This window comes from Scyliorhinus canicula, chromosome 5, assembly GCF_902713615.1.
Source record: "Scyliorhinus canicula chromosome 5, sScyCan1.1, whole genome shotgun sequence".
Lineage (NCBI taxonomy): Eukaryota > Metazoa > Chordata > Chondrichthyes > Carcharhiniformes > Scyliorhinidae > Scyliorhinus > Scyliorhinus canicula.
In genome coordinates, this window is record NC_052150.1 from 63,305,560 (window position 1) to 63,328,286 (window position 22,727).

General features: G+C 44.7%; 1 protein-coding gene across 1 annotated transcript in view; it reads right to left on the reverse strand.

Annotated features, from left to right (window-relative positions):
• Nucleotides 1-1,873: 1,873 nt before the first annotated feature.
• The window catches only part of LOC119966027 (lysophosphatidylcholine acyltransferase 1-like), a 275,907-nt gene continuing 255,053 nt past the window's right edge, over nt 1,874-22,727 (reverse strand). Inside the window, exons 13-14 of the mRNA XM_038797177.1 lie at nt 16,496-16,634; nt 1,874-6,286 (exon numbers count right to left, since the gene is read on the reverse strand). Coding sequence (XP_038653105.1) covers nt 6,093-6,286; nt 16,496-16,634 — 333 coding nt within the window. The 3' untranslated portion in view covers nt 1,874-6,092. The remainder of the gene's footprint in view (nt 6,287-16,495; nt 16,635-22,727) is intronic.

A 22,727-nucleotide genomic window follows, 5' to 3' on the forward strand; every position in this document is an offset into this window, starting at 1 on the left:
CACCCTATACCCGTAACCCAACAACCCCCCCCCCCCCCCTTACCTTACTTTTTAGGACACTACGGGCAATTTAGCATGGCCAATCCACCTAACCCGCACATCTTTGGACTGTGGGAGGAAACCGGAGCACCCGGAGGAAACCCACGCACACAGGGGGAGGACGTGCAGACTCCGCACAGACAGTGTCCCAGCTGGGAATCGAACTTGGGACCCTGGAGCTGTGAAGCATTTATGCTAACCACCATGCTACCGTGCTGCCAAGTTAACTCTTCCTTTAATGTTTCCCACTGCTCTGACACTGATTTAACTCAAGTAGCTCTTTAAAATCCACTTGTGCTAACTCGCATCTCAGCTTAGTAAAATTGGTCTTTCCCCAACTGAAAAGTTTTATTCCTGGTGTATCATTGTCTCTTTCTGTATCTATTCTGAATCTAATTGAATTAAAAGCACTTCTACCAACATGCTCTCGCGCTAATATCACTCCCACCCTACATTCCCCCAAACTAAGTGTAATAATGACTAATACCTTCCCCATCTCCTGTTGGGCTTACGATACTGGCCAAAAAAGTTCTCCTGAGTGTATTTTAGAAAATCTGTGAGCTCAATATCTTATGCACTGATTAATATACTATCTATATATTCTATCCAATTAATATTAGGGAAGTTAAAGTTTATGTTATTGCCATGTGGTTTATCACTTCAGAGATTTGCGACCTATTTGGTCTTCTATTTCTCTAGGACTGTGTAGATCTATAAAAACATTCCCAGCAGTAATTGGCCCTTTTGTTCCTCATATTTGACGGTCCTTCCAACATATCATCCATCCTCACAGCTGTACTGCTTCTTTAACCCACTATTGTGAACCTCTCCCCATTTTAATCCCCCATCTCATCTGAAGACCCTGCAAAACCAGGAACATTGAGCTGCCATTGCCACCCCTCTTTAAACCATATTTCAGTAATAGCGACATGACACTATGCCCCAGCTCATCTGCTTGGTGCACTCGACTCCGCCATTTAATATAGCATTGAGCACTAGCAAACATTTTCGTTGTCTGTTTTCTAGCCTTTTTTCCCTCTGCTTTTCACATTCACTCACTAAATTTCTGCTTTCCATTTCCAGCATTCCTTCTTTTCCTATGAATCAAAAAATCCCGACAGGACAGAAAGAGGCCATTTGGCCCATCGAGTCCGCACCGACCCCCTGCTCATTCAAATGCTTTACTCGTCAGCAGAATTTGCATAGACTTGGGCTGGGTCACGATATAGTGGTTTAAGGGAATTCTTCTTTTATTCGTTCATGGGACATGGGCGTCGCAGGCTGCGCCAGCGTTTATTAGCCGTCCCTAATAAGAGTCAACCACATTGCTGTGGGTCCGGAGTCACATGTAGGCCAGACTAGGTAAAGATGGCAGATTTCCTTCCCTAAAGGGCACGAGTGAACCAAATGAATTTTTACGACAATGGTTTCATGGTCATCATTTGACGAGTAATTCCAGAATTTTATTGAATTCAAATTTCACCATTTGTAGTGGCGGGATTTGAACCTGGACCGCCGAGCATTACTCTGGGCCTCTGGTTTACCAGACCAGTGACAATACCGCTGTGCCACTGCCTCCCCATGATTTAGATGTTTAATCTGAGACAACAAAAGGCAAACTTTATCAACCTCAACAATTTCTTACTAGCAAGGTAAATATAAGACCTCATGACAAAATCCTTGAGACTATTCCAATTGTTCTGAGCATTTTGGTTTATGCTGTGCAATGGCAAAACTGGGTATGAGCTAGGTACACAGATTTCTGGTTTTAAAAATGTAATTTATGTAATAATTTTGTTCTGTGCTCAATAACCCATTAGCAAAAAGACACAGCTTTCTTATTGATGTTTATTGATACAGACAACTCAAATAATTTCACTGTGAAACAAAGTCCAATGTAAGTTTGAGCAGTAATCCCTTTATGTACAATGAAAACTTGAAAAAATATGATCAGTTATTGCAACAAATTTCCATTCGTAATCCATCATAAAACTCAAAGTAAAATGTCCAATTTTGTTCAAGGTAAATGTAAAATACAGCAGTAAACAGGTAGTAAAAAAGCAGCCTTCTGCACATTTCAAGAATCCTTTCAAAGACAACCAAGGATAGCTTGCCTACTGAGGTATTTTTTGATAGAAGAATACACATTAAAAAGCTTACAAAATCCAATGTGACCCATGTCTGATAATGCAGTTACATACTGTTGCTGTAAATGTTATTAATGCATCATTTACACATTATGCAGTTAAGACAGTCACTAGACAGTAAATGTTTACATGACTTGCATTTATGCAGTCACTTAAAGAAGGTAATTCAAAAACAAGTGAATGATCTCCTTTCAGCTATAATCCCAACAATCCCAATCACGCAGTTTGTGGAATGTAAATCTTGAGTTGTGTTGATACGGTGACCAGTTTTCATAATAAGCCATGCCCAACCTCCACAGAATTTCTTTATGTTATGCAATTTTCTAGATCATGATTGAAAACATTCATTCTCGCTATAGTGAAATTATATTGATCCCAGGTTTCAAAATCACATGATCCAGTCACCTTTTGTTCTTTTGTTGAAACATATAAAAGGGAATTGGAAATAGCTGTTCATTAAGATATCCATACAAAATAAAATCAAAAAGTCCTCAAAGAGTACAATGCTTCCCAAAGAATATCGCAAAAACAATTAATGATTTATCTGGAATTATCCACAAAATTTGGACAAGTCCAAACACTTCCCATTACACTGTAATCCTCATTGAGGCTCATTACATATTGTGCTGGAGTGTATTTTTTCTATAAGCCATGAAGCTGATTGCAAAATGAATCTTGAGTTCAACATCTTCAACACTGAACATGTGTACAGTACCAAAATTTATTAACTTTTGTTCTGATTCACCATTATTCACATGGAAGGATTTACATGCATATATTAACTCTAAAAATATTAATCACAATTATGCAACAGTTGCAATTAATTTTGAAGATAATTTGATTATACAACTGGCAGTGCCAATGTGTATTATTCAGCAGGATTATGCTAATGTATTTATCACAGTATCCACAATTCTGTTCTTTCTAACTTCAGTTTGAAAATGTTCCTGATTATGTCAAATGTCATGTTAACACCGTTGGATATTCATCAATAAATGCTTCATATCATCCAACATGCGTTCAACAAAAAGGTGCGTTATATAGTACATCAAACAATAGTCTGTCAACTAACGTTTGCTCCTCTGTGACATTATCCAAAATTCAAAATGCACACTGCTTTAAATAATGAGCTTCAGCATAATTCTCAGTTAGCTGCCCTAATGCAGCATCAACTGACTCTAGTTCCATATTGATTTCCAGGACTTTAGACTGATAGACTAAGCAAATTGAGCTGTAGGTGTCCCATTCATTGGCTTCAGGGTATCTATTATTATACACCATCATTCAGCCAAAAGGGTAGAATCAACAACTGCATTTATGATGCTTTAGAGAAAAAGCAGACAATAGTTTTAAAGTCAGCACAATGCCATGTTACCACTCCTAAAGCAGTGTAGTAATATTTTTTCAAACACTGTTTACATATAGATCCATTGAATAAAATTGCACCATGGGTGATTAAAAAAATAAAAAGCTAACTAACGTAAAGTGGCAGAGTTTACCTAGGACATTTATTTCACACAATGGGAGTGGATGTGTAAAATCAATCTGTATGGGCAAAATGCAGGTTTCCTGTACTCCTGTGCTTTCACCATTTTAACAGAAATCAGACATAAATGAATTATAATTTTGCTTACAAACATCAACATGTTCACTTTGCTTCCAATTGTTTAATTTTACATGCTACAAGGCAAACAAGCTTGACAAATCAAAAGTCACAGTTAAGAAAATACTGAACACCTTTAAAGGGGAAAATGTTCAATTTCTGTCCCCTTGTTGAAAATCACTTTTCTCCATCTTATAACTGGTAATCTAATCATTCTTCCTCCTCCCTCACTTCATTCAAAGGAACAAGGAAAACATATAAATTATTCATTTTCAATCCAGTTGATTCATTTTCTTGCTAGTGGAAAGCAGAAACATCAGCATCCCCAGAACGTACCTGATTTTCTCCAGTAGTGTTCAATCTGCAATTCTCAAGCTTTCGGACCATTGCCCAACCCTGAACTCATGATCAGGTGCTACTAGAGCTCAAAAGGGATGGGACTAAGCCTGTCAATAATGTGCATCAATTCAACACTGATTCAATGTATCCAGATAACAGTAATTTGCCAAACAGAGGATGATCTTTGATGCAGATATGTTCTACCTGCTTCCCAAATTGAAGCAGCAAGAATTAAGACCAGTCCAATCCCTCATTGGGATAATCTAACAATGTGTGGGATGAAATCTTGTGATTAAAACTTTTTTTTTGAAAAGCTCGCCTATTTTACATGGAACATCCTTACCTATTGTTCTTTGTGACTATTAGACATAGGCCAAACATATAGCCACCCAAGAGCAGATCTCTCAGGAATTGCAATATTAAGTCATACTAGACATTACCAAGTGAACAATTAGGCTTATAGTCATAACGTGTGCAGTGACTTTCAGCAGAATCAGCTATATGACAGGACACAGCACCAGCCAGATCTGAAGTTTGATTTTCTGTGGCCTGGCAATCTATTTCATGGAATTTCCATTTAATCTTTTACAAAAAAAAAAGGCATTTCCTAGATTTCCACTTCTATTTTATAACCTGTACCATTGAAACATTAACTGTATTGTCCTTTTTTTTTTAAAGTTAGCAGACACAAACATACTTATTTCTTATTGTTTCTCTATTATAGCTTTAAATGTATTCAAATAAAAATCAATATAGGTAACTCTATACCATAATTAGACAAGCATTCATACAAATGAGCCATAATATGAATGCACTATGCAATGTTCCTGGTTCACAGATGCATCAATGATTCATATAAATGATAGAAAACTCCATCCTATTTTAGAATCAGAGAAATAACTTTGCCGTCCCAAATTGCAGACAGGTTTCATACATGACAGGTTATTTTCATATACTGCACAAACCGTTATTCCTTTGGCATGCATAATTTCATTCACAAACTTGACAACTGGTCTGCTTCATACGTCATCTGCTTATCGGTCTGTTATAATACTTATTTTCTTGTTCCTTCCAAATTAATTTGCTTTATGGTGTTTAGACACAATGTGATCTGTTACCAAATCAAGTAAAGCCATTTGATTCACTACTAAAAGTTGACCCATTGATTTATATGGGATAATTACCCTCAAGGATTTTCCATCACATTGTTACATTAAAAATAGCAATACGAGACTCTAAAAATGATTCCTATGCAACTATAATGGAAAAAAACTGGGGTTACTGTGAAGTTACATACAGAAAATCAAATATTAATCTGAACACCAATGCATACCGTCATGTTCCTCTTTATACTTCATTCACATTAGAACCATTTTCGTCTCTCCAGTTATTACAGCAAGAGCAAGGAGGCAGTGACGATGCTTAAAATATTAAGTAAGCAACAGTATCCTAGTTAGCACATCATTAGAGAACAGAACGCACCACGCCAAAAAAGGTTTGTTACACTGTAACACTGGTAGGAAAATATGATTACTCATCTTCTGCAAACATAATTTCAAAAGCTGCTTTGAAATGGCCAAATTAAGCAAATATGAGATAAATGGACTAGAAATTATAAAAAATACAAAATGTGCTAGCACAATTGCAGCTACAAGTTTTAAACATGCATAGTCACCATAACACATATACCATAAATATGAAAACGGAACAAATAGGTGCTTGGTTCCCTTCAAGTACAGGTACAAATAATAATAAGCATTTTCACAATCTTGGCTTCCAATGACATTTAAATTTTTGTTTAAAAACCAAGCTCAACTCAGATATTATACCGGAGAGATGATAAATAGAGAAAAATGGCAGTAAGTTCATACAAGGAAGAATATTTAGTCAGGTCAACAGAAGTAATGCGTGTGCCCAAAATTGGTCCACCCCTCTCACCAGGAGAAGGATCATACCCCAAGCAGTTAGTTAAGCTTTTTATCCAAGGTACTACCATCTTTCTCCTCCTCTTGGTCATCAGGTGAGAAGTCTGTGCAAAATCCGTTAGCAGTAGGAACAAGCTGGCTTTCCATGCAGCCTGTGAAACCCATCATCTGGTCCAGGTAAAGATACTCCTCAGCATAATCAGGATTCATACATGAAAACGTGCAGAAGTCCACTGAAGTTAGAAGAATAAACGTGTTATTATGTATTCTCTATTTGTGTACGGTTTATCCTAACTACCAGTGGCAGGAAGCATTACATCCTGAGATTGTTTACATGTCCAGATCTCAAAATTCTGGGCTGGAAGTGGAGGGAAGAAAAAGTAGCAATTTTGCATGGATAATGATGGGGGCCCCATCATTGTGGACATTGGCAAATTCTACCATAAATTGGGGCAGGAATTTCTTGTATCCACCACCCTTCCATGTGGACGTTACCGGAAAAAAAATAATTACATTGACACAAGATTATGGTTGTGTGGTGATGCTACTTTTGTTTTTATTCATTTGTAGAACATGACTCACTGGAAAGGCCAGCATTTATTGTCCATCCCTTGAGAAGGTGGTGGTGAGTCATGTTCTGGAATTGCTGCAGTCCAGGTATACCAGTCGATATACCCACTGTGTTTGCCTGGTCTGGATTAAGAATCCAGTGAGTGCAAGCTCAAATTTCAGTTTTAGAATTAGAAATCATCAAGTTGTTGGATTGCCATAAAAGCCCAATAACTATGTTCGAGGGAACCTTCTGCCCTTCCCTGGTATACGACTACAGCCCCGCCAAATGAAGTGGCTGAGCAAGTTACTCTTATCAAGGCAGTAGCCCAGCAGCATCGTATCAGGGAAGACGTGCAATAAGTGCCAATCCTGCCAGTGATTCCCACTTCTCAGGAATGAGGGAAAAAACCCTACCATTTCTATCTTGACTGCCGCAGTTGAAAGCTTGCCTATATAAAGTGCCAGATTTGAATTAAAATTCATGCAATGTTAAAAATGTCAGTTTTCCACTGGGGCAGGTTGCACAATTTAAATTTGACCAGGGTGGTGGAATAAATGAAGAGGGAGTTTCGGAGATGGGATGCACTCCCGTTGTCACTGGCGGGGAGGGTGCAGACTGTAAAGATGACAATCCTCCCTAGATTCCTGTTCATCTTCCAGTGCCTCCCGATCTTTATCACACAGTCCTTCTTCAAAAGGACTGCCAAAATCATCATGAGCTTTGTCTGGGCGGGAAAATCCCCGCGGGTGAAGGCGGCGATGCTTGAGAGGAGCCGCAGCGAGGGAGGGCTGGCATTGCCGAGTCTGATCAACTACTACTGGGTGGCTAACATAGCCATGATAAGGAAGTGGATGGTGGGTACGGGGTCTATTTGGGAGCGGGTGAAGGTGGCTACGTGCAGGGTCACCAGTTTGGCAGCCCTGGTCACGGCTCCCCTACCGCTGTCACCGGCCAGGTACTCCACCAGCCCGGTAGTGGGGGCGGCCCTGCGGATATGGGGCCAGTGGAGGAGGCATGTAGGGGAGGTGGGTGCATCTGTCTGGGCTCCAATATGTGATAACCACCGATTTGCCCCTGGGAGCATGGATGGAGGGTTTCAAACATGGCGGCGGGCGGGGGTGAGCGATATGTTCCTGGAAGGGAGCTTTGCGAGTTTGAGGGGCTTGGAGGAGAAACATGGTCTGGTAAGGGAAAATTATTTCAGGTACTTACAGATGCAGGACTTTGTCCGCAGACAGGTCCCATCCTTCCCACGCCTCCCGCCAATAGGGATCCAAGACAGAATAGTCTCTAGGAGTATGAGGAGAGGGTAGAGTCTCAGATATTTATAAGGTGCTCATGAAGGGGGAAGAGTCCCAGACAGAGGAACTGAAACTCAAATGGGAGGAGGAGCTTGGCGGGGAGATGGAGGACAGGCTGTGGGCAGAAGCCCTGAGTAGGGCAAATTCGACCGCAACATGAGCCAGGCTCGGCCTGATTCAATTTAAGGTTGTTCACTGGGCCCACATGACGGTAGCTTGGATGAGCAAATTCTTTGGGGTAGAGGATAAGTGCGCTAGATGCGGGGGAGGACCAGGAAACCACGTTCACATGTTTTGGACATGTCCTATGTATAGTGGGTACTGGGAGGGATTTGCGGGGATCATGTCCCGGGTGCTAAAAACAAGGGTGGTGATGGGACCAGGGGTGGCAATTTTTGGGGTTTCGGAAGACCCGGGAGTCCAGGGTGAGAAAGAGGCCGATGTTCTGGCCTTTGCTTCCCTGATAGCCCGGCGACGAATACTGCTGGCATGGAGGGACTCAAAACCCCCGAAGGCCGAGCTATGGCTTTCGGACATGTCACGTTTTCTGGGTATGGAAAAAATTAAGTTTGCCTTGAGGGGATCTGTACTGGGGTTCGCCCGAAGGTGGCAACCATTGATCGACTTCTTCGCAGGAGAGTGAACGTCAGCAGGGGGCGAGTGGGGGGGGGGGGGGCAGAGAGATTAGTGTAGAGTAGGAGGGATAAATAGGCGGGTAGTGTCGATGGGAGAGGAGCGGGCTTGTGCAGTATGGTTTGATTGAACTATTGATTTTACGTTGATGTTTGCACATTTTTGCCTTTTGTGTTGTCGTTATCTGTAACTGTTTACAATGGCGAAAAATACCTCAATAAAATTGTTTGATAAAAAAAAATTTCAGTTTTCCAATTGAAAATTGGAATGCATAATGCAATTTATTTGTGTCTCTTAGACCACCTTCACAGCTAGTGGCAACAATCTGGGCTGCTGCCACCCCACACTATGAAAATATTCACATTGAGTTTTCTAATTGAGTTTGTTGAGAGGTGACAAAAATGACTGACGAGGGAAGGTCTGTGGATGTTGTCTACATGGACTTTAGTAAAGCATTTAACAAGGTTCCTCATGGCAGGCTGGTGCAAAAGATTAAATCACACAGGGCCAGGGGTGAACTAGCTGGATGGATTCAGAACTGGCCTGGAAGACAGAGTAGCAGTGAAAGGGTGTTTTTCCGAATGGAAGTCTGTAAGTAGTGGTGTTCTGCAGGGATCAGTACTGCGACCTCTGATCTTTGTAATACATATAAATGACTTGGAATAAATCGTAGCGGGTCTGATTAACAAGTTTGCGGTTGATATTAAGATTGTTGGAGTTGAGGATAGTGATGAAGATTGTCAGAGAATACAGCAGGATATAGATAGGCTGCAAAATTGTGCAGAGAAATGGCAGTTGGAATTTAATCTGGACAAATGCGAGGTGATGCATTTTGGTAGATCCAATTCAGGTGGAAGCTATAAAATAAATGGCAGAAGCATATAGAGACAGATCTGGGCGTGCAGGTCCACAGCTCCTTAAAAGTGGCAGCACAGGTGGAAAAGGAGGTAAAGAAAGCACATGGCATGCTTGCCTTCATCGGACGGGGCATCGAGTATAAAAATTCGCAAATCACGTTAGTTATCTGGAACATTGGATAGGTCACATTTGGAATAGTGTCCAATTCTGGTCAACACACTACCAGAAGGACGTGGAGCCTTTGGAGAATACCAAACAGGTTTACCAGAATGTTGCCTGGTATAGAGGGTATTAGCTATGAGGAGAGATTGAATAAACTGGGATTATTCCCTAGAAAGATGGAGGCTGAGGGGTGACTTGATAGAAGTTTATAAAATTATGAGGTGCATAGATAGGGTGAACAGTTGGAGGCTTTTTCCCAGGGTGGAAATGACAAGGGGGCACAAGTTCAAGGTGAGGGGGGAAAGGTTCAGTGGAGATGTGCGGGGGAAGCTTTTTTTTGTTTATAAACAGAGGGTGGTGATGGCCTGGAATGCACTGTCAAGTGAGATGGTTGAGGCAGGTACGTTAGCGACCTTTAAGACTTATCTGGATAGACACATGAACAGACGGGGTATAGAAGGATACAGGTCAAGATAGGACATATGATCGGCGCAGGCTTGGAGGGCCTGTTCCTGTGCTGTGCTGTTCTTTGTTCTCTTTGTATATCCTGGGATTTGGGATGGGTATTCATTGCAGAGCCAGTGAGGTCTTAGGAACATTTGCTGTTAGTTTATAGTAGGTGCTACACATTGTAATATCCACATTATATTTGTGCATCTATTAATCAAAAACACTTCTTATAAATAAGCCAGACTACATATATTTTCTATAAATGGAATATAGTTTTTTCTCAAAATAAGCTCTTAAAAATGCATTAGTCACTTTTGATATTGACATATCTACTTTTTCATGTAACATACCTTTTGAAGTATTTATTGCATCCGGTGTCAGCTCTTAAACCCAGGCCAAGTAGAGAATGCCTCAGATGATGCATAAAGCTTCAGTTATATTTGGATTTGAGGCACATTCTGAGGCAATCTCTGAACTATTACTCCAACTGTACCTTAATGACATTTATAGTTCAAACAATCCAGCCTTCTAATCATTGAATGTTGCAGATACACCACAGGGACTAGAATTCAAATTCAATTTTAAAATTAAAAAAAAAATCTTTATTGTCAGAAGTAGGCTTACATTAACACGGCAATGAAGTTACTGTGAAAATCCACTAGTCGCCACATCCCGGTCCACGTTCGGGTACAAGGAGGGAGAATTCAGAATGTCCAAATTACCTAACAAGCACGTCTTTCGGGACTTGTGGGAGGAAACCGGAGCACACGGAGGAAGCTCATGCAGACACGGGGAGAACAAGCAGACTCCCCACAGACAGTGACCCAGCAGGAATCGAAACTGGGACCCTGGTGCTGTGAAGCCACAGTGCTAATCACTGTGATACCATGCTGCCCTGGTACTCTGTATTCTGGACTCTGTATGTAGATCACAGCTGTCCAGTTAGAATCATAGAATTTACAGTGCAGCAGTAGGCCATTCGGCCCATCGAGTCTGCACCGGCCCTTGACAAGAGCACCCTACCAAAGCCCACAGCTCCATCCTATCCCCGTAACCCCACCTAACCTTTTTATAAACCAAGGGCAATTTTGTGTGGCCAATCCACCTAACCTGCACATCTTCGGACTGTGGGAGGAAACTGGAGCACCCAGAGGAAACTCACGCACACACGGGGAGGATGTGCGGACTCCGCACAGACAGTGACCCAAGTCGGGAATCGAACCTGGGACCCTGGAGCTGTGAAGCAACTGTGCTAACTATTGTGTTACTGTGCCATCCAAGAATGAAACCCAGTTCTCAGAAAAAAGTCATCTTGTATATATTATGGTTCCTTTTAAATATCTTACATGACCAAAGAAATCTAATCATATTGATTTATTTTTGCAAAAAAAATCCTAGCATATTTAAGAATATCCATATGTAAACTTGCCACACTGCAATTATACAATGCAGGCATCAGGTGGCACTGTTGAGGACATTTGGTCAGCTCTATTCCATCCTGCCTTTTTCTTCAAAACTTTCAGAATGTGTCCATCTTATTTTGCATGTTTGAAATTTTTTGTTGTTGTTTGTTTTAAAATAAATATTAATATAAATAAATTACAATAAATAGTAGCCTAGCCAGTGATGCCCACATCCTAGAAAGGAATAATAAAATTCCAAACCCCTTTTCAACCCCACGCATGTCAAATCCAACTACACTAACACTCCAAAGTACAGAGCCTTTGGATCGCAACATAATATTGCAGCTGCCAATTTGCTCAACTACTTAGTCTTCTCCAAGCTCATCACCTTTAAGCCCTGGGTGCTCTCCCCAACGCTAACAGTATACCCTCCTAAAGTCCGAGGGTTATAGACTTGATTATACCTAGTGTACAACTGGTTAAACCAGCAGTCCCAGATCTGATTCATCACATTATGAACTGTTAGGTTTTGCCACTATCAAGTTTGCTCACCACCTCAGGATTGTCCTGGAAAACAGATAATCCAAGTTAATTTCTCCCATTACCAATAATCTTTTTAAGCTCCTGTTCCTTTCAGCCTCACCTCCAAGTGAGGAACTTACATCACTAGCCTTCTCTACCACAGCCCTTCCTTCTTTTTCACCGACAGGTCAAGCCTCCAAAGAACCACTCACCCTGGCCTGAGCTCTGAAACGTTTTCATTCTCTCTCATCACTCCCAATGTGATCTTTGAGCTTATATTTCCCATGAAACCCTCCTACTACACCCTTGATCCTACTGACATTAATTGCTGACTTCACAACTTCTCTCCTGACCTACACATCAGCTAAAATAACAAGTGGTTCCTATGCCTCATGTGCCATTATGCTTGAGCCCCAAACTACAATCAACACCGTTCCTTGCAAAAAAAAATCTATCCTCAACCCCCACTGTGGCTGCAAACTTTTTCCCCTTCCAATTGCCCTTTCCTCCCCAAATCATTGAATGCATCCTTGCCTTCCACATCCAAGCCCACCTTTGTTGCAACTCAGGGTGACTGTGATATAACGGAACAGATTAGCACGGAGAGGGAGGAGGTGTTAGTGATTTTAATAGGATTAAAAGTGAATAAATCCCTAGGCCCAGATTAGCTGCATCGCAAATTGCTGTGGGAGGCAAGCGAGAAGATTGCAGGGCCATTTGACGTTAATTTTCAAATCCTCTTTGGCCACAGAAGAGGTGCTGGAGGACTGGAGGGCACCTAATGTGATATCATTATTCAAGAAGGGAAGTTGGGAAAAAACATTACAGACCAGCGAGTCTAACATAGGTGGTAGCGAAATTATTGGAAAAGATTTTGAGACACAGAATTAATTCCACTTGGAAAGGCAAGAAGTAAACAAGGATAGTCAGCATGGCTTTGTTAGGGGAAATCATGTCCAACAAATTTGAATTGTTTGAGGAGGTGACTAGGTGTGCAGATGAGGGTAGTGCAGTTGAAGTAGTCTATATGGACTTCAGTAAGGTTTTTGACAAGGTCCTGAATGTGAGACTGATCAAGGTAAGAGCCCATGGGATCTAGGACAATTTGGTAAATTGGATCAGAAGTTGGTTTAGTGGTAGGAGGCAAAGGATAATAGTCCAAGGTTGTTTTTGTGACTGGAAGCCTTTATCCAGTGGTGTACTGCAGGGATTTGCGCTAGTCCCTTGTTATTTGCATTGTACATTTATAATCTAGATGTGAATGTGGGGATATATTCACAGATGACACAAAAACTTCTGTTATAAATAGCGATGAGGAAAGCCTTAAATTACAGGATGATATTCACGGGCTGGTCAGATAGGCAGAACAATGGCAAATGGAATTTAACTCTGAAAATTGTGAGGTGATGCATTTTGGGAGGACTAACAAGGCAAGGAAATACACAATGAATGGCAGGATGCTAGGAAGTACAGAGGACCAGAGGGACATTGGGATGCATGCCCAAGGATCCATGAAGGCAGAGGAAAGGTAGATAAGGTGGTTAAGAAGGCATGCGGGATATTTGCCTTTATTAGCCAAGGCATTGAATATAAGAGCAGAGAGGCTGTGATGGAGCTGGATAAAACTCTCACTGGCCACAGCTGGAGTACTGTGTGCAGTTCTGGTAACCAAATTATAGGAAGAATGTGACTGCACTAGAAAGGATGCAGAGGAAGTCGCCTGGACTGGAGAATTTCAGCTATGTAAAAAGGTTGGTTAGGCTGAGGTTGGTAGGCTGGGATTGCTTTCCTTAGATCAGAGAAGGCTGAGAGAGAAACCAATTGAGGTCAGGAGCAGGAAATTTAAGGAAACCTCAATGGGGCATGGACAGAGTGGATAGTCAGAAGCTTTTTCCCAGGGTGGAAGAGTCAATTACTGGGGGAACATAGGTTCAAGGTGCGAGGGGCAAAGTTTAGAGATGTGCAAACAAAGTTTTTTTTAACACAGAGGGTAGTTGGTGCCTGGAATTCGCTGCCGGAGGAGGTGGTGGAGCAGGTGCCATAGTGACAATTAAGGAGTGTCTTGACAAACATGAATAAGATGGGAAGAGAGGGATACGGACCTAGAAGTGTAGAAGGTTTAGTCAGCATGGTTATCACAGTCTTGGAGGGGCAAAGGGCCTGTTCCTCTGCTGTACCTTTCTTTGTTCTTTGGTGGTGGGAATCTGGATATCACTGCCTGAAAGGGTGGTAGAGGCAGAAACCCTAACAACATTTAGAAGCATTTAGATAAGCACTTGAAAAAGCCATACGGACCAGGTGTTGGAGAATGGGATTAGAAGTGCTTGATGGCTAGCACAGACATGATAGGCGAAGGGCACATTCTGTGCTGTAAAGCTCTATGACCCAATAGCTAAATCTCTTCAAGCTAATTTCCAACTTCCCTCCTGTAACAAAACAGCCTGAAGCAGTCACAAATGTCATGTGAGAGTATCTTTAAGAAATGAGTGTTTAAGAAATGTACCTTTAAGAAATTGGTGTTTATCAGTGATGTCAGAGTGAGGGTGGAGCTGGGCTGTCAACTTTTTACTTTTGTTTTAGGCTGTTTGCTGCAGGGTGTATTTTAGTTTTGTTTTCAGTGTTGGAGCTGAAGCCAGACAAACCAGGTGTACTGTTGATCTCTCTACCATGAAAAGACTATCTCTTGATCATTTGGTGAATTTAGAATTATGAATGTTCTCAGTAGTGAGTGTAAACCTAATGTGCTTCTGTTAAAAGGTGTTTCTTTTGTCTTCTGGACGTTGTTTGGGAAGTTATTAAGGATTACTTAGTGTTGGATTCTTTGTGGGTTGTATTTGAATTGATGGTTGCTGAGATGTTCACTGTATGTTTTGAAAAGGTTAACTTGAGTTCATAGAATAACATTGTTTTGCTTTCAAAAATACTTTTCCATTTCTGCTGTACCACCCCATGTGCTCCGCATACCACAATCTATTAAAAGTTGTGGGTCAGGTGAACTCCATGGTACACTTTGGGGTTCTCTAAACCCTGGCCCATGAAACAAATGACATACTCTCTGACCATAATGTAATACCCCTCACAGAAACATTGGGTGGTTACAGCAGATAAGGAGGCCATCCGTTAAATGTGTCCATGCTGGCTCTCAGTAAGAACTCAATTATGCCCACTCGCCCACCCTTGCCTGGTTTTACAAATTTTCTCTCTTCAGGTGCTCATCCGATTCCTTATTAAAAGCCATATTTGAATTCGCCTCCACCACACATGTATGCATTTCAGATCAAACATGCACTGTGCAAATAGAGATTACTCTCATGCCAGCTTTTGCTCTTTTACCAATCCCTTTGAAGCAGTATTCTGTAGTATTTCACTCTTTGGCCAATGGGTTTCTCTCCATCCATGTTGTCTGGACTCTAGACCCTTCACGATCTCTAAGGAGAAAATCCCCAAAATCGCCAAACTATCCATGTATTAAGTCCCTCAGCCCTATAGTAATTCTCATAAATCTTTTCTGCGCCCTCTCTAAAGCTTCCATATTTTTTCTAAAATACAGTGCCCAGAATGGGACAGAATACCTCAAACTGATGCCAAACCAATATTTTGTAAGGTTTATGAATATTCCTTGCTTTTCCCAAAGCCCTGTTAACAAATCTTAGTATCCCATAGGCCTTTTTAATCACATTCTCAAGCTGTTTGCCAGTTTCAATGATTGACTGACTTAAATCCCCAGGTTTCTCTGTTCTTGTACCTCCTTTAGTGTTGGTATTTTTCACTTTTCCTCCACCCCCACCTCATGCTGAATCCCCGACACGGAAAAAATGCCAGCCTCTCACCTTGGCATGGCCAACCTGGCAGCGGCAGGCTGGCACCCAGGTGGCACTGCCAGGGTGCCAGGCTTATAGTGCCAGTGTGCTCAGGTGGCACCAGCAGTGTTAAGGTGCTACCGTGCCCAGAAGGCAACCATTTTGGGGTCTCCAAACCCCTGGGAGCCCCTCCAAGTGCTGTTCCGTCTGGTCCCCATTTGTGGGGATAGTGCTGAACAACACTCTTCTAAGGTCTCCGAGGCGAAGGGGTTTGATCCCAGGGCCTCGGTTGATTATAGAATTTACAGCGCAGAAGGAGGCCCTTCGGCCCATTGCATCTGCCCCGGATATTGGAAAGAGCACCCCACTCAAGTCCACACCCTCCACCCTATCCCTGTAACCCCACCTAGCCCCAGACTCCCCGTGTCTATGTGGGTTTCATCCGGGTGCTCTGGTTTCCTCCCACAGTCCAAAGACCATGCTAAATTGCCCCTTAGTGACCAAAAGGTTAGGTGGGGTTGCTGGGTTATGGGAATAGGGTGGAGGTGTGGGCTTAAGTAGGATGCTCTTTCAAAGGGCAGATGTAGACTTGTTGGGCTAAATGGCCTCCTTCTGCACTGTAAATTCTAATTCTAAATCTGCAGGAAGCAATTTCACATTGGGACATTTGACAGAAGTCTAGTTATATTATGACTAAATAAGTATAGATTTAACTGCTTATATACTTTATTCGATTCAATCAGGTGAATGATGCACTTACTATAACTGATCTTCTTCTTTTGAGTAGCATCAATAACTTCAAATAAGTTTGATGCATCAAGCTTATTTACTCCCAAAGCAGTCCTCAGAATGCAGGCCAAGTCATCTTCTGTTATAGTTTGTTCAACAGACTCATACATCTATAAAGGAAATGTAAAATGTACATAGAGGTCTGGAATAATACATAACACATGAAAACAAAATAGCAATGTGCAACAAATATATACAATTAAACAATTATATAGAGACATTTTACGATATGTTATGGCCACTGCTTTAGGTAATATATGGCTGAGACAAACTATTAAATTCCTCATGCATTTATAACTTGATTTTATACAAGGTTTCTAGAATATGTATATATTTATACACACACAGACACACAAAGATTAATGACTTGCAAAAATGGGAAACTGGAAAATGCAAGACACTTTCCTGTGACACTTCAGTTATGGCAGATCATTACAGGGTAGATAAAAGTGGATACTGGGGCAAACGGAAAGGTAGGCAGCCAAAAGCAGATAATAGGAAAAACTACTTTAAAAAAGGGATAAAATTAATCAAAAATTTGAAAGAACTAATACTCTTCCAACTTAGAAAGAAATTAATTGTCGAATTCGCCCATTTTGAGACTAAGTCCTGTGGTGGGGGTGGGAACTTGGGAGTATATGCTGCTGTGGAGCCTGGTAGGGAAACACGCCAAATCGTCTGGCCCAGATCTCATTCATTATGCATCCAGTGTTTTACACCACATTCGGTGGCTGGGCACACCTGGATGGCAGGTAGTCTGACGGTGTGTCTGGGTGCGATTTTGAAAAGGCGTACATCATCATTAAAATTTTTTTTTTTTTTTTTTAAAGAGTACCCAATTATTTTTTCCAATTAAGTGCGGCCAATCTTTGGGTTGTGGGGGTGAAACCCACGCAGACACGGGGGGAATGTACAAACTCCATACGGACAGTGACCCAGGGCCAGGATTTGAACCCAGGTCCTTAGTGCCGTAGGTAGCAAGGCTAACCACTGTGCCACTATGTTGCCCCGCGTACAACATCATTAACCCACTATTGAAGAAAGTAGGTGGACCCCCTGAAAATTAAGAAAGGTCTCTGGGATTGAGATCTGAGACTAGAGTCCTGGGACCGAAGATCAATCTCCAGGAACATTAAGCCTGGAAAATAGGCCCTCCTTGAGACACAGAATTTGGAAGGTCCAATTGCAGACACACTCGCTGTCCCACTTCTGTGGTGCTCCATGGTTGTGGGCTGTCTCCACCCTCAACTCAAGGCAGCCCCAGACATTGTTCAGGTGAGTCCTGACATCTGCACATCACATTGTTCCAAAGAGTTTCACACGGCGTGTTTTCCTGCTGGCATCGTGGAGAATCTGGTGTGAGGAGTCGGATCTTCATCTGCATCCCTTTATTGGGATGCAAAGGAAGTTCACGCTGGCCTCTGGCAGGTTTTCCAACTCGCCATGACGGTACCAGTGGAAGAATGGAAGAACCCGGTGGAAATTCACACCAGCATAAAACCAATTTCTGGGTCTCCTGCAACATTCTCCCCCAGGCCGACCATTGAACTCACTGGCGGGGGCTTGGGAAATTTCCAGCCAAAGTTTCTAAGAAACAGGAAATTGCATTGTAATGGAAGCATTCTTAGCTCTTTCAAGGTCTCTTAAATTACTTTATACACAAAGTTCAGCTAATTTATACTTTGCTGAGCCGCTGTCCTATAATTACCTTTTGGTAATCTTGAAGTCCTTGCAATATTGCTAAATGAATAGATGTGTTCTGATAAATACATTAAGATTGCTGGTGCTTTGACCTTGCCCGGTTACACTTTATGGTGTACTTTGAGAAACACAAATAAGACATTTCCCTAAACGATAGGTACGTTAGAAGAATTGTATCAGGTGGATCTTAAGAGGCTGTTAAATCAGGTGTCAAGGACTGGTATGGTATCCTAACTGTTTTAATTCAAATTAATGCTATGGATCTAGAAGATTTAAAAGGTTCAGATTGACTGTTCAATCTGAAAAGAGATCTCCAGAAAATAAGATGAGTCTGGCAAAATATCTTCATGTGAAGAGTAATAATAACTGAAATTTAATATGGACAAGTGTTGAACGCAACAAAGTATCCATGAATGATGATGAAAGTGCTAAACAATGGACTTTAACAGACTTGATCCTCAACATATTCAATTATCACAGTAATCAGTGAAAGAGAAGGAATAAAATAAATTTATATAGTACCCTGTTGCATCCCCAGGACATTCCAAAGTTCTTAATACTGTACCAAATCTATTCCCAACAGTAATCAATTACTTTTGAAGTGCAGTCATTATTGTTAAGTAGACAGACTGGGCACCCAATTTGTACACAAAATTCCGCAAACAGTAAGCATGATGAAGTGCCATTTTGGTGATATTGGTGGAAGGCGACGGGCGGAATTCTCCGTTCCCGCGCGAAATCAGGAAGGCCGTCGTGAACTCGGCCGAGTTTCACGACGGTTCTAAACGGACCCGTTCCCGATTGATTCTGGGCCCGGAAATGGGCTAGGAGCAGGGCCGCGGGAAACACGTGGGGAATGTCGGCAAAAGCCCACGACCCCCAAATGACGCCTGAGTGACGCCGCTCCGCGTCATAACAGGGCGCGAGCGACCAAAACAAGTGAGGGGGTGAAAATGACGGAGCCACGGAGGGCCGCCCCGAGGTTCGGGGAGACTGACCTCGAGACCCTCCTCAATGAGGTGGAGCAACGGAGGGGCATCATCTGCCCTAGAAGAGGGCATCGCCACCCTTCCAGCGTTGTGCGATGGGCCTGGCGTGAGGTGGGCATGGCAGTGAGTGCTGTGGGGCCGCCCCTCGGTCTGTGGAGCAGTGCCGGAAGAAGCTCCATGACCTCACCAGGGCTGCCAGGGTAAGTGCTAAGAGGGTGCCCCCAGGTCACAAAAATCCACCCCCCCCCCCCAATGTCCCTCATCACCCTCCCCCCCCCCCCCCAAACCGGGCAGGAGGGCGGAGTGAGTGCAGGGTGGTTAACAACGTTGTCACAGACCCACATGAGCGCTGCGACCCCCTGGAGAGATGCCATGGTGTAGCTGCAACTTTCCCCCCCAATCTGTGCCAATATCTGAACGCCCTGATGTTCCCTGCCGAATTGTGATGCTCTATCCATGCCACCCCCCCCCCCCCCTCCCCCTCCCCAACAGGACAAGACTGCTCACAACAACCGGGAGCGGAACAGGACCGGAGGAGGTTCACCCATTGTGCACTCCCGGACAGTCTTTGAAGAGAGGGCACTGGACCTTGCTGGGGGATCTGCCACCCGGGAGGTTGCGCAATGCGAGGTTGGAGGTGCAGAACCAAGTGAGACAACCTGCATGACAACCGCCCCCTACCCCCCCACCCAGCCCATCCTCGGTCCCCGCACACTCTACCCACTGGACCCCCCATCCTCGGTCCTCTCACACGCTACCCACTGGACCCCCCATCCTTGGTCCCCTCACACTCTACCCACTGGACCCCCCATCCTCGGTCCCCTCACACTCTACCCACTGGACCATCCTACGCCCGGCCGAGCGTGTCTAACTAACCCCGTATTATTCTGTTCCCTAGGGTGTGGTGACGAACGTCCAGGGCCATCTGCTGCCACACACAGGCGCCCACCTGCCACGACCACCGCACCCAGGGCCGCACGGCAGAGGGTGGCAGGAGGTCAGCCAGGAGTGCCATCCTCCCAACCCAGGACCCTCGAGCAGGACACACACAGGACAGCAACACACTCGACAGAGTCACCCGAGGGAGAACCAGACTTTGGCCACGTGCAGCCTGCGCTCGAATATGACTGGGACGAGGCCACTGCTTGGTTTATGACGGACGAGGATCTAGAGCTTGCGTCACTGCTATCTCCCACACCATCCACCATCCCAGAGACACTCACCTCGGTTGGGCAATTAGGTGATGAGTCTCCTGGGTCATGGTCTAGTGTGCACCACACAGCTGAGCCGGTACAGCAGATGGAGGTCAGAGCAGCCGAGGGGCTGGACGGTCGGAGGGCTGCCCAGGCCCAGCATTCAGCTGGCTCCCAGACGTTTCCCGGGTTCCTGGATTTACTCGACCCACGTGGACAGCTGATGCATTTCGAAACCCAGGGACACAATGACGGGATGAGGGCTGTCTTCCAGCAGCTGCAGACGCAGTTAGAGGAGTCAAACCGCGTCCAGGAGCAGGGAGTGGTGCCGCTCATGGCAGACCATGCCACCCCAGGAAACGAGGCCGACGGGGAGACATGTCGCAGGGGGTGATTCTCAGCAGTCCGCCTCCACTCCTGCTGTATCATCTGGGGATTGACTTAGACGTAGTGGTAGGATCCGTAAGGCAATGAAGAGGGACACAGAGTAAGTTGGCACGGGTAAAGGGCACAGTTTAGTTGTAGGGGCTAGGGCATCTGTACATAATATTCACCATTAAACTCACTGTTGCACCTAACTTGTAAGACTGTGATTTTTCCGTTGCCACGGGGTTCGTGATGGTGACCGAGTGTCGCTGGGGTTGACGAGCAGTGAAGCTTCAGTGCCGGGTGTGCAGTCCCTTCCCCCCCACCCCCTGCCACAGCTACCCCACGCGGGCAGGCGATGGAGTGTCCCTGACGAACCCAGCGACCACCAAGGTGGATGGTTCAGCTATTGCCATGAGTCAGACTTTGTCTAATGATTCTGAGCTCACAGCTCATCGCAGATCGGTCTGTCATCATTCAACATGGCACTGATCACACCCGCTGACACAGCCATCAATGTCGTGCCATACCGTTGTGCAGCAGTGGTAAGAGTGATGTCGAAGTGAAGAGGGGGTGGGGGGGGGGGGGGGGGGGGGAGTTGTGTGCTGTCCGTGTGCACAACTGGCGATGCAGGTGGTAGTGGTAGTGTTCAGCGGTGCCGTCGTGCGCGACAAGTGAATCTTGCTGCCACCAAGGCGTTTCGTGCCCGTTGGCCTCGCCGGTGCCATCGTGCAGCCTCCTGGACATTGCCAGCACCTGGGTCGTGTCTGCGTGCTGCGCCCGACGCACCACCAACCTCCTCCACCTCCGTCTCCGTGTTGGCACCACTGCCAGTGGCTTCTCCCTCCGACTCCTCCACCAGGGCATCTCCCCTCTGCATCGCGATGTTGTGCAGCGCACAGCAGACCACAACAATGGGAGCGACTGTCGGGCTGGTAATGCAGGACCCCTCTGGAGCAGTCCAGGCACCTGAATCGCATTTTCAGCAGACCGAAGCAGCGCTCCACCACACCCCTGGTTGCTGCATGGGCCTCATTGTAAAGGGTCTCCGCGTTGGTCTGAGGCCTCCGTATGGGTCACCAGCCAAGACCTCAGTGGATAACCCCTGTCGCCCAGCAACCAGCCCCTCAGCCGGGGGGGCCGTCCCTCAAACATAGCAGGGATGAATGACTGCGCAAGAATGTACGCATCATGCACACTTCCAGGGAACCTTGCGCACATGTGCATGATCTTCATGTGGGGGTCACATACCACCTGGATGTTCATGGAGTATGTCCCCCTCCTGTTTGTGAACACTTCCCTGTCGCCTGCAGGCGAGCGCATGGGGACGTGAACACCATCAATCACTCCCTGGACCATCGGTATCCCGGCCACGTTGTCAAATGCACGGGCTCATGCGTCTTGCTTTGCTCTGTCCTCGGGAAAGGTGATGTAGCGGTCGGCGATGGAATACAGGGCGTCGGTCACATCCCGGATGCACCTATGCACGGATGACTGCGAGATCCCGGATAGGTCCCCACTCGGAGACTGGAAGGAGCTGCTCGCATAAAAGTTAAGTGCCACCGTCACCTTGACGGCAACCGGTATCGTGTTTGCTCCTCCCGTTCCACGTGGGGAGAGGTGCGACACGAGTTGGCAGATATGTGCGACTGTCTCTCTGCTCAACCGGAGTCTCCTCCTGCAGGTGATGTCCGGCATTGTCTCGAAAGAGAGCCGGCCACGGTACACCCTAGGCCTCGCTCGTCGCCTCTGGCGCCCTGGCTCCACCATCAATGCCTCCTCCTCCCCCCCATGCTGCTCAACGACGGGCCACTCCGCGGCCATTCCCTCTGCTGCTGCAGCTGCCAATGCATCCACTGTGGGATGTGGCTGTGGACGCTGCTGGATGTCTAACTGCAGTGCAGCGGCCCCAACCACTGCGCTGAACATAGCCGTTCGGTTAGAATCCAATCTG